The sequence below is a fragment of the Castanea sativa genome, chromosome 3, assembly GCF_040712315.1.
Source record: "Castanea sativa cultivar Marrone di Chiusa Pesio chromosome 3, ASM4071231v1".
Taxonomy (NCBI): domain Eukaryota; kingdom Viridiplantae; phylum Streptophyta; class Magnoliopsida; order Fagales; family Fagaceae; genus Castanea; species Castanea sativa.
Genome location: NC_134015.1, coordinates 23813870 through 23826279, shown reverse-complemented (window position 1 = coordinate 23826279; position 12410 = coordinate 23813870). Strand labels below are relative to the sequence as shown.

General features: G+C 33.9%; 1 protein-coding gene across 1 annotated transcript; it reads left to right on the top strand.

The window, feature by feature from the left end:
* The first annotated feature begins 486 nt into the window (after positions 1-486).
* Positions 487-3869, top strand: LOC142629926 (adagio protein 3). The gene is made up of 2 exons (XM_075803974.1): positions 487-870; positions 1951-3869. The coding sequence occupies exons 1-2, from the start codon at positions 551-553 to the stop codon at positions 3554-3556; spliced, it is 1926 nt and encodes a 641-aa protein (XP_075660089.1). The 5' UTR covers positions 487-550; the 3' UTR covers positions 3557-3869.
* The last annotated feature ends 8541 nt before the right edge of the window (positions 3870-12410 follow it).

Sequence of the window (12410 nt, the reverse complement as noted above, 5' to 3'; positions counted from 1 at the left end):
TATTACGTCCTCACATTTTAACAGGTGTAGTGTACAAAAGCACACAAAACTCAACCCTTGCCCATATTAATTTTCGTACAAAAATAAATTAAATTAACATAACAATAAATATGATTAGTACCACTAAAAAATAATAAAAAAATATATATCTTAAAATTTTAAAAAAAAAATTTATTAAAATTATACGTTCAAAGGGAGACACAATCATCTTTGAGGTTTTTCATTTGAGTAATAATTGAAACTCATATACCCCTATGTCAGTTATTAATTTATTAGCCATCATTTTCACATCCACTTGACAAATTGATTGGCTCCAAAAAATTAAAATTCTTTGATAAAGATTTGATCCAAAACTGAATTGACATTTGTCATAGGCAATAGCATTTTGGTAAATAAAGCAGTGAAGTTGGGCATTTCCATTCAACAACAATCAAAAAATATATACTATATATATATCTCCGTGGCACCGCCCACGTTCCCAACCACTGGCGTTCAGAAATAAGAAAAGACACTCCAAAAAAATATCTTCTCTTTTGTCTCTCAAATCTCGATGGCTATGACAAAGCAAAATCATCATCATCAACAGCACCAACAAGAAGCAGCTCAGAGCTCAGGGAAGAGACTGAAAAAATGGGACAAGGATTTTGAACTTGAAGAAGAAGACCCACATGACCAATACTACGAAGAAGATGATAACTATGAAAGCAACAGCAGCGAGCTTCCATTGAAACCAGCGCTGTTCTACCCAATGACACCCACATCATTTGTGGTGTCCGATGCTCTTGAACCTGACTGTCCTGTCATTTACGTCAACAAAGTCTTCGAGTTTTACACTGGTTACCTTGCTCACGAGGTCCTTGGTCGGAACTGGTAACTTTCCTTAATTTCCTCAACAAAAAAAAAAACCTCTGTTTGGTTTTATGTGAATTATTTGTAATATATATAGTATCTGGAATGTATGTGATGAAATTTTATTCTAGGAGTTTCGAATTGAACTTGTGTTTAATATGATTTGGTTCTGTCATGTTAGTTTTTTTTTTTTTTTTTTGCTTTGTTACTGTATGATGAACCCTTGGGTACTTGTTTTTGGTTTTTAATGCATGTGAATGACATAATGTGTAAAAATCTATTTGGGCATGAGAGATTGTTTCATAAAATTATTTCATTTTTGTGATTCAAGCTTTTTTTTTTTCAGCGCCTAATGCTGAAATCTGATTGACTTTTTTCTTTTTATACTGTATCAGTGCTGGTCAGCGATATCTCATGTTGAACTCTATCTAGATACACAAATCTGTAAAGTTAAAATTAGTTAGTGTTGTTCATTTTTTTATGAGAAATTCTAACTACAAAAATGGTTGACTAGAGAAAAAGTAGTGGACCATGTTGTCCAATACTCACAGTCCACCACCCAACAAGTTGTGGCAAAAGTTGGTTTTTTAGAGGAAAAGGGTTTAAGAATTTAAAAAAAAATTAAAAAAAATATCTTCAGCCTTTCAAAATGGGAATGCAAACCTCTCAAAGGATTAGGAGTTATGTTCAGAAAGAAAGGGAGTCAATGAAATCTACAACAATGTCAAAATTTCTAGCGACACTGCAGTTATACCTTATAGGAGCATTGCTGTCTATGCTACATTTTTTTTTTTTTTGCTTGAAGCCATTAAGGTTTGTGGATAATTTCATCGGTTCTTGAAAGATCTGTATCTTCTGTGGAAACTCATATCCAAGATATTGAATCTTTTTACATATTTATTAACCAAGGAATTTACTGATGTTCTCTTGATCTTTTTAGTGATTTTTTTGGAGTACATTCACATCTCTGTATGATTATAACATATTCAAGTTTGCATTTGTGTTTTTATCAGCATTCTTGTCATTTGATCATCTGTTCTGATACATTTAAGTTGCAAAGAGTCTCTATTGACCCATTAGAGAATTTTCCCCCATTTTCAGTCGGTTTCTACAATATAGGGATCCTCGTGCTCAAAGGCGTCACCCTTTGGTTGATCCAGTTGTTGTTTCTGAGATTAGAAGATGTCTAGAGGAAGGTTCTGAATTTCAAGGTGAGCTCCTTAATTTCAGGAAGGATGGCACTCCCTTGGTAAACAGGCTGAGACTTTCACCTATACATGACGATGATGGAACTATCACACACATAATAGGCATTCAAGTCTTTTCTGAAGCAAAAATAGACCTGAACCGGGTATCATATCCAATTTTCAAGGAGACTTGCAATCAGCAATTTGATCAGTCAGGTAAGTATCTGGCAATGAGTGGACAATTACCATTCAGCCAGCATCAAGAAATATGTGGAATTCTTCAGCTCTCTGATGAAGTCTTGGCTCACAACATTTTATCGCGCTTGACACCAAGGGATGTAGCATCCATTGGCTCTGTCTGCAGAAGGATCCGTCAATTGACAAAAAATGAGCATTTGAGGAAGATGGTATGTCAGAATGCATGGGGAAGAGATGTGACAGGTGCATTGGAACTGATGACGAAGAAGTTAGGGTGGGGGCGTCTTGCCAGGGAACTGACTACTCTTGAGGCTGTTTGTTGGAGGAAAATGACAGTTGGAGGTGCAGTGGAGCCTTCACGTTGCAATTTCAGTGCTTGTGCAGTAGGTAATCGACTTGTGTTGTTTGGAGGAGAAGGAGCTAATATGCAGCCAATGGATGACACATTTGTTCTTAATCTTGATGCTGCAAATCCAAAGTGGTGTCGGGTGAGTGTGGAATCATCCCCACCAGGGCGGTGGGGCCACACACTCTCATGTTTAAATGGTTCTTGGTTGGTGGTTTTTGGAGGATGTGGGCGGCAAGGGTTGCTCAATGATGTTTTCGTTCTTGACTTGGATGCCAAACAGCCAACCTGGAGAGAGGTTTTTGGTGGAACTCCTCCTCTACCAAGATCTTGGCATAGCTCTTGCACAATAGAAGGTTCTAAATTGGTTGTATCAGGTGGATGCACAGATGCTGGGGTACTTCTTAGTGACACGTACTTGCTTGATCTCACTACAGACAATCCAACATGGAGAGAGATTCCAACTTCATGGAGTCCTCCCTCTAGGTTGGGACATTCACTTTCGGTTTATGGTAAGACCAAAATTCTTATGTTCGGTGGACTTGCTAAGAGTGGCCATTTGCGATTGCGATCAGGTGAGGCTTACACTATTGATTTAGAAGATGAAAAGCCTCAGTGGAGGCAACTGGAGTGTAGTGCATTGACTGGCATAGGCAGCCAGAGTGCCGTGGTTCCTCCTCCTAGACTTGATCATGTTGCTGTCAGCATGCCTTGTGGGAGAATTATCATTTTTGGTGGTTCCATTGCTGGACTTCACTCTCCTTCACAGCTCTTCCTTTTGGATCCATCTGAGGAGAAACCATCATGGAGGATACTCAATGTTCCCGGGCAGCCACCTAAATTTGCTTGGGGTCATAGCACCATTGTGGTTGGAGGGACTAGGGTCTTGGTATTGGGTGGACACACGGGGGAGGAATGGATACTTAATGAATTGCATGAGTTATGCTTAGCAAGCAGGCAGGACTCAGACCTATAATATAAACATCAGTTGCCCAAACACTTTTTGGACCTATGTTTTGCACCAATCTCTCTGGAAGAAGTTTTGCTTCATATTTCATGCTAGTTGAGGTTCTTCTTTCTACAGTTTATACTTGCGTGCTACATGCTATAATCTGAAGTGGTCTTTGAGTGATTTATTGTGGTTTAGTTTTGTATCATACCTCTAATCTACCATTTGCTTCCTTAATTTTTTTTTTTTTTTTTTTTCCTGTGGTACAATGCAAACATATATTAATGCATATGTTTTTGTTATATTACTAAACAGTATGTTATTCACTCCCATTGACTTCTCTTCAAGATCACTCATGTTAAGCAGGAAACAGTACACATACAATTTAAAGGTTCTGAGCTAGTTACGCTGTCCAGCTTGTTCTTTTTTTGTTTAGAGACTTCAGTATTAATTGAACTAAACTAGTTTGGCGTTAAAAATAAAAAATAAAAAATAAATAAAAAACTCTTACAGCGGTGAGCTTAGTTTATGCAATCAAAGTCTGACTCTATACTATAGGCAAACGATGTAGTCGGCCCCAAGTAAAAAAAGACCACTGATTTTAACCAGTAGAGTTATTTCTTTCTTTGTAATAGTATTATTAAGTTCAAATATTAGCCCATAAATAAAATAATAATTTTTTATCCAATGAAAAACAAGAAAAAGAAGAAGAGAGAAATGTTACGTTTAAATAGGTTGTTTAAGTAATATAGTTTAAGTAATTTTTTTTTTAAAATTAAAATCATTTAAATATATAAAAGGACCTTAATTTAGTTTGTCTTATGCTGCCAAATGCATCAAACCACCTTGTGTGCAATAATATTTACAAACGAAATGACTTGATTTCATCACTATGGAATAGCACAAAGCAAGCCGTGAGTTTGAATCCACAATTTTCGATCAGGGTTGATAACCATTCTTGACATCTTTAACATTTCATAAAGGGATTGAATCAATATGGTTTCAACTGATTCTAAGCAATATCCTGAATGGAAGGCTAAGCACTCCTCTGTCAGGTATCTTTCTATGAAGAGCTCTATTGCGAATGCATGATTTCAGTACCTACGGTAATGAACTAATCCAACTTTTTTCACTTTTGTAGCCATGTAAATGACCAAATCAATATAAATCAATATATATATATATAAAAGCAGAGACTTCATTGTGTGAGGGTCTAAGCTTTTGCCAAGTGGCACATCCTATGAAATTTCTCTACAATCATCCAACTCTCCCATTAATTAACTAAATTTACACCACAACTCTCTCTCTTCTTCATGTCTTTTAGTATACCAAATGTTTCAGTTTTTTTTTTTTTTTTTAATAAAAAGGGATACTAATAACTAATGAGATCGAGATAGATAATCTTCTAGCATTTTTGTTGCCTAAATTACACAAATCCATATCTTTTATTTATTATAATCATTATTATTTGTTTTATTCTATGAGAATCCTTATTATTTTATGGTGATGAATTTACATACAAACATCTCATAAACAAAGTCTCCCTCCTCTGTTAGTCTTTTTTTTTTTTTTTTTGGTATGGCAAGTTTTTATGTTAGTCATATAAAAAGTTTCAGCCTTTATGATTGTGTAGATGCATTAATCACAACTTGCCTCCAATATGACGTTTTGATTTTTGCCTTTTTGTTTTCACATTATGTATATTATCAAAACTCTGCTATAATGGTTAATGTAGGATTTTCTAAACCTTTGACTCCCCAACCTCTCTCACGCTTTGCCTTCCCCTCTCAACTTTGACCATATGCCTCCATTCTTTTTCTTTCTCTCTTAAAACAAACTTTCTTTCTCTTCAAAAAAAAAAAAAAAAAACATTTAATAGTTAAATTTCCTAAACTACTGCCACTCTCAAATTTTGTTTCCATACTCATAATTTTTTAAAACACCAGGCTAATGGAAGAAACCTATTGCTCTTGTGATCTTTTGTTGTAGCCAGTGGCTATATATCGCACATTAAGTGGCCTTGACATGTATGAGTTCAAGCTATCTTTTGTTACTTTCATAAATTCATTTCTTCACTTACAATTGGTAGGGTTAAGATCGTGAGATTCTGTGTTTTGCTATTTTCTTTTATAGGTTGTGTTATTGTGTATATCGATTTCCAAAAGATGCTTGAAATCTAGAACTGAGAAGTCGATAATTGTTTATTTAGTGTAAACATCTTATTGTCATTGTCATTTCAAGATTATTTAATCTTAGCATATGACTTGAGTAGGCTGGTCATTTCAAAATAAACAAAAGCTAAACATGTTGTAAATCATAAATTGGATTATAGGGATCAAGCAGTTATCATCTAGGGTGGAGGGTTTTTATTTTTATTTTATTTTTTTATATACAAAATAAAAATTCTACTCTAGCCAAATCTAAGTGTGTATATGTGTGTGAAGCTCTCTTTTAGAGACTTGAACCCTGACATTTGTCTTCCCATACCCCATACCCCACAAGCACTTATACTTGTGGAGTGACCATCATACCAAAGATGTGCGGTGGTAGGGTGGAGGGGATTTAGTCAATAGCGACTGAATTTGCAGAGGAAAAACAACACGATTATCCAATCTGCATTAGACTCCAAAGCTTCTTTCTCAAGTAAGTTTCTTGATATTTCAATAAAGCAATACAAATTGACTTTTTTCCTACAATGAATTGAGTTTTGGGTTTATGGTTTTTTTTTTTTTTTTTGGAGTTCTAGTTTAATGATGATTGTATAATTCTATATGTTGTGTGTGCTTTCTTTTCTATGAATTTCAATAATGTATCAATTGAGGATTTTAGCATTTGGTTCATTAAGGTTTTTTTTTTTTTAATTCTAAATTTCATCTTTATTTCATTATTTTGTTTAGGTTTTGTTACTTTTTTATAATGAACTCATTACTAACAAAGTTCTATGACAATTATGGTATAATATATGTACAACATTTTCTAAACTTATCTTACATAAAACATTATAATATTATCCGTGCATCGCACGGACAACTTACTAGTGAACCATAATGGTTAGAGTATGCATGAGTTGGGTTTATGAGTTTTTTCGAACCAATCTACCGTGGGTTAAAAAAAGTCCAGACCAATCCAATCCTACTCATTATAGGGGTCTAACCAAACCCAAGTGGATTGGATTGGACAATTTATTTTTTAATTAACATTACTATTAAGACAAAATTTAGCTACAAAATTGTTACTAAAAAAAAAAAGTTTAGTTATAAAATTGATTGTAACCTAAGGTACAACCTTACTCAATATCTTTTTATTGGAGATGAATTTTGACAAATGCACCGTTGAATTACATTTTCTTCTTATATCCTCTATACTTGTAAAATTTCTAGAAAATTAAAGATCAATAACTATGCCATCAATAAATTGTTTAAATTACAAGTTTTTGTAATTTAAAATTATGCATAAAATATAATCTAATAGATTATGTAATAAATAATATCCGATTGCCATAAAATTTGACATGTGTATTAAGAGCATAAAGAACATATAATCTAACGGTTAGATTTTCGAAATATATAGTAATGTTAATTATATTGAGTAAGGTTGTAATCTTAGGCTACAACCAATTTTGTAGTTAAATTTTGTCTTTATTATTATTAAATTGAACATTAGAACAATACCACTACAAATAAGAACAAATTTATAACCAAATATTATTAGCACAACACCAAATAAACATAAATTATATAAGGAGAACTTAGGGTTTGAGTTTTATTTAGGAAGAGGGGCAAAAAAGTAATAAAAAATTGTATAATATGTTTTTTAAATTTTAAATATATATTAAATATAAGTGGGTCAAGTTTATGACCCAAACCCAACCCAACCCACTGTTAAAAAAAATTCAAAACCCAACCCAACACACCAACCCTTAAAAACTGATCCAACCTAGCAGGTTAGGTTGCATCAAGTCAGTTTTGGCAGGTTCACTCAAGGGCGGCTTGATGCATTTGGAGGCCTAAGGAGAAAATTGATTATCTTGTTTCATATATAAAATTACTATTAATTAACATTAACCACGTATAATTTTTTTAAAAAAAAAAGTTTATAATCACAAAAAAATTTCACAAAACTTTTTACATTTGTTGATATGGCAGATTGATAGTAGTGAGTAAAAGAATGATGTTAATAGTGAATCTAGTTGAAAACTAGTAAAAATACGCTAATTCGACTATTGTGAAAAATGTTGTAAATTTTTTTGTGGATTGCTTTCTTTCTTTTCTTTTTTCTTTTAGAAGTGTTCCATTCACAATGTTTTTCATAACAAATCTTAGGTGTTCAGTTACTTCTTGTTTTCTATTTGAACCTACCACTAAAATTATTTTTCTATTGTCAATAACAACCCTTAATAATCTACTATTTAGGATTTTTTTTTTTGTAAAAATGTTATAAAAAATATTGTAAAAAATGTTGTAGACATAGCATTTCTTTCTCTTTTTTATTTGTTTTTTCATTTGATAAGAAAATATTATTTTATTTATTTGTTAATATTTCGGCTTAATTAATACTATTAGTTAAAATTTGAGGGCCTTTTTTTCACTTGGGGCCTTAGGCAGCCGCAAAGATCCTTGTAACACTATTGGATGAAATTGTTATATCAGTACATGACTATCTAATCCTCTTTAATATTACTAGCCCCATTACATGCATTTTGCGCGTGCGATGAGACTTTTTATTTTTTATTTTTTGGGTTTAAACGTTTTACTCTAAGCATTTTTTTTTTTTATTTTAAAGAAGAAGTTGTATTTGTACTTGACTACTAATGTGAAAGAGAAATGTAAAGGCGGGAAGAAAAACTTTTTTTTTTTTAATTTAGCTAAAAATTAGGAGTTTTTAAGATACTAATTTTACATGTCTAACTCTATTATTTAAGCCTTAGAAATGGATGAATTTAAGGGTATTTTGGGCATCTAAATTAAGGATCCCAAACAGAGAAAGTTACTTAAATAGTAGTATAAATAAAGATATCATCCATCTCTTTAAGTCACTGTGAAGTAAGCTAGTGGCAAATGTCCTGTTCTAGTTAGGGTTTTGTGGATGTAGTTCAAATCCCATTTTTGAAACATCATTTTCATGTCTATAAAGTTATCCTTACAAGTGAAATGACATCCATGTTGAACATAGTGCCAATCACATTGTCATATTCATTTTGCTTTTTCTCCATATACATCATATCAACGTTGTAATGCAATAAATATTTTCCTAATAAGACAATGTGAATAATATACTTTCAGGAGAGGTTTGGGTCCTGTGAAGTAAGCTGGTGGCAAATGTCTTGTTCTAGTTGGGGTTTTGTGGATGTAGTTCAAGTCCCATTTTTTTAACATCATTTTCATGTCTATAAAGTTATTCTTACACATGACATCCATGTTTAACATAGTGCCAATCACATTGTCAAATTCATTTTGTTTTTTCTCCATATACATCATATCAACGTTGTGAGACATCGTGAATAATATACTTTTAGGGGGAGGGGGTTTGGGTTCAATGCTTCCAGTGCACTGGACCCGGTCAGACGATAACACATGTCCAAAAATAGACACGTATCACAATCCCAATGAGTCCAATGTCACTGGAAACTGGACCTAATCCGAACCCTATACTTTCCCTTCTTCCATGGTTAGGACCCTTCATGATCTATCAACCGCCTCTTTCTTTTCTTTTTTACAAAGTTATTGGTTTTTCCAAAAACAAAACCATGGTTAGGGCCCTTCTAGATCTTTCAACCACCTCTTTATTTTTTTACTAAGTTATTGGTCTTTCCAAAACAAAATATCAGTTTACGCCATCCATTTGCACCATGATTTCAATGTTTGGGAGCATTCTAGGAGTTGGCTCTGACCTTCTATCTTTAAAAAAGTCTGATCCTCCAAGAAGTCTCTATGACCCATATAATAATGTTTCCTACCAAGCACCAAGAATGAGTTCATAGTCCAAGAAGTCTATATGACCCATATAATGATATTTCCTACCAACCACCAAGAATGAGTTCATAGTTACATGAATGACACAAGAGCACCTTTCGTGCTCCAACTAAACAAAACATCATATGTTGGAAAATCAATTATAGTTCACAACAAATTTGCTTGCATTTGAAATTATCTTTAGAAAAAATAATCCAGTCATTGACGCTTTCTTGTCCCCTCATTCTACCTTGAAGACGGTGATAGGCCATGAAAAGTTAATGGCAGCTGCGGGGTAAGAGCATCCACAGCAGTGGAGCTAAAAATTTAGCAATTTAGCTCCACTAAAAGTTACTTTATCTATTTTACCTACACACATACTGCAGCAGTGGATCTATTTTAGCTTTCAACACAATAAAATAATATAAACATCACAATAAAATAATATATCTACCACAATAAAATAATACATCTCACTACAATAAAAACACCACAATAAAAAAGGTAATGTGAACACAAAATAAAAAATTAAATTTTTTTTTAGCTCTCATGAACAGTGCACATCTATAAATAGATGTGCATGTAAAGAATGAGCCTAAAAAAATATGATTAAATTTCCGCCGTCGTACGCTTCTTTGGTATTTTGGTGGAGCTAAAATAACTATATAGCTATTTAGCTCTACTGCTACAAATGCTCTCGAGTATGGTTGTCTGTATCCATCAACCTTTTGCAGTTCCATGGAACTAGGGACTACCTCGTCTTAATTAGAAGGTTCCTGTACAAGGAAGTACACCGAAAATATATGCATGTAAGTCCCGTGTGATGGAGATAATCTCCACCACACTGGTATTTCAGTATTTGTTTTGGACTCCAACACTCACAAAATGCCTTTACGAGATTCTCATCATAACCGTAAGTGAACAATGAGGCCAAAATAAAATTGTAAAGTTGAGAGGCTTTAAGGAGAGACTTGCAACGACTAAGTAAATCTTCCAACCATTCCCAATAATATAGAATTTAGAAAATTCCTACATTCACGTTGAAAGAGGATCCCTAATTGGCTTGTTTGGCAACTATGTCTCCTTCCATTAAAGGATATGGATGTGACCTATCAATGTTTGTACAATGCGAATTAGGGTTGTAGACGAAGTCGTGTTGGTAGTTCTGGAGAACATGTGTATTCCCACTTCTTTGAAAAACTCCCAATTACCTAATAAAAAGTGATCAAAGTTGTAGAATAATAGGCCTTTCTTCAGGAGCCATTGTGTTATCAATGACAAAAGCTTAATGGTCCTTTATGACAAGATATTTTGGGGTAGGTTCGGTGAATTTGTTTGATGAGTCTTCTGCACGTGCTCTCATACAATTTTGACAATGATTCCCTTGGCATAGTATTGAGGATTTTGATCAAGACTTTATTGACGATGGGCACTTGTCTATTCTGAAATTGGGTTACTTTACATATATTCGCTTTGGGTATCTATCTCTTCATTTTAAGGATCAGTACAGTATATTGTAGAGTCGTATAGCCCCCATAGGTTTAGCAGGCGTTTCGGATTTCACCAGGATATCTTAGGTGATTTGAAGAAAGAAAATCATATAAACTACTTAAAGGATTTATATCAATTTTATCGGTTATGGATCCACCATAACACCAACTCCAAAGTACTAATCCCAGCTTTTTCAACAAATTTTGGAAATCGACTCAATGATTTTACCAAAGGCACATAGCTTCTAGTTAAGGCTGCATCCCTCCTTTTTAAGCCTCTAACATCAAGCAAATCTCAATAAGGAAACAAAGGAACAACCAACTAGAACTACTCCACGACCTTCACTGCCATCTCTTGTTGTGGTGCCCCCTTCCGATTCTCCGAAGATGATCGTCAACCGAGAGATTTGCCTCAAGATATCATAGTTGATCAAAATCGAAGTGTCCACCACTTGGCTGGTGCACAAGTGGAGAATACCATTAAGATTCTCAACGTAGTTAATAGTTATGCATAGCAACTCCGATCACAATTGGAGGCATTTAAAATCCCCCACAAGTGGTGTTCATCCAAATCTCTGAATGACAAAGGAGAAGGATCTTCACAACCTACACAACTGGTTAAGGTTCCAGAAGTTTCTGAGTTTAAGGCCACAAAACATATTTCCTGCGTGTGTTTGATGGGAGCTTCATGTTAGGAGATATCCTTTTATCCAAGCTTTCATATCATCCCCTAAACAAGCTTCCTCCCAAGGCTGAAATAGATGATATGTATAATGGGATTGAAAATTTTGAAGTTAATACTTAGCATTTGCGAGAGTGTGTCAATAAATATTGTAAAGATGTCAAAAAGTACTTGAAAATGGAAGAGTTACTAAACAAGCAATTAAGCTCGGATGGCCAAGCTCGTTGTGTGGCAAACACTGAACTTCTTCTCTCTGAGGCATTTGGTAAGAAAGCATCCTTAAAGGCCAAACTCCATACTGAACTAGCCCAATTAGTGCAATGAATGTCTCAAATTGAGTCCAAACAAGTTAAGCAAGATGACATTGTGTGATCCTTACAAGAACAACTTGAAGGTATCAAATCAACCCTCGTGCAAGAAGATGATGAGGACATGGAGGCTTTGAATAGGATACAAGTCATTTTAGAGAATACTCGTTCTAAATTGAAGGACTTGAAGTGGATGTCTTGACTGTTTTATTCATTCTCTTTATGTAGGCTGTTATCTTTTGTAGTCACTTCTTTTGTGCACATTTTCATTCCTTTAAGTAATAAAGAGACTCGTACTTATTTCTTTCTTCCTTGCTTTTTTTTTTTTTTAATAGTGCAAGAAAAGTTTGATTTTTTTTTTTTTTTTTTTGACATGCGAATTTACTTAGTAAAGAATACCAAGTTGCCTTTGTGCTTGAGTAATTTATATTATTACAATAACACTGAGAC

Coding starts and splice junctions, on each gene's coding strand:
- LOC142629926 (XM_075803974.1), top strand. CDS start 551: ATGGCTATGACAAAGCAAAATCATCATCATCAACAGCACCAACAAGAA. Junction 871..1,950: donor GAGGTCCTTGGTCGGAACTG/GTAACTTTCCTT, acceptor CCCCATTTTCAG/TCGGTTTCTACAATATAGGG.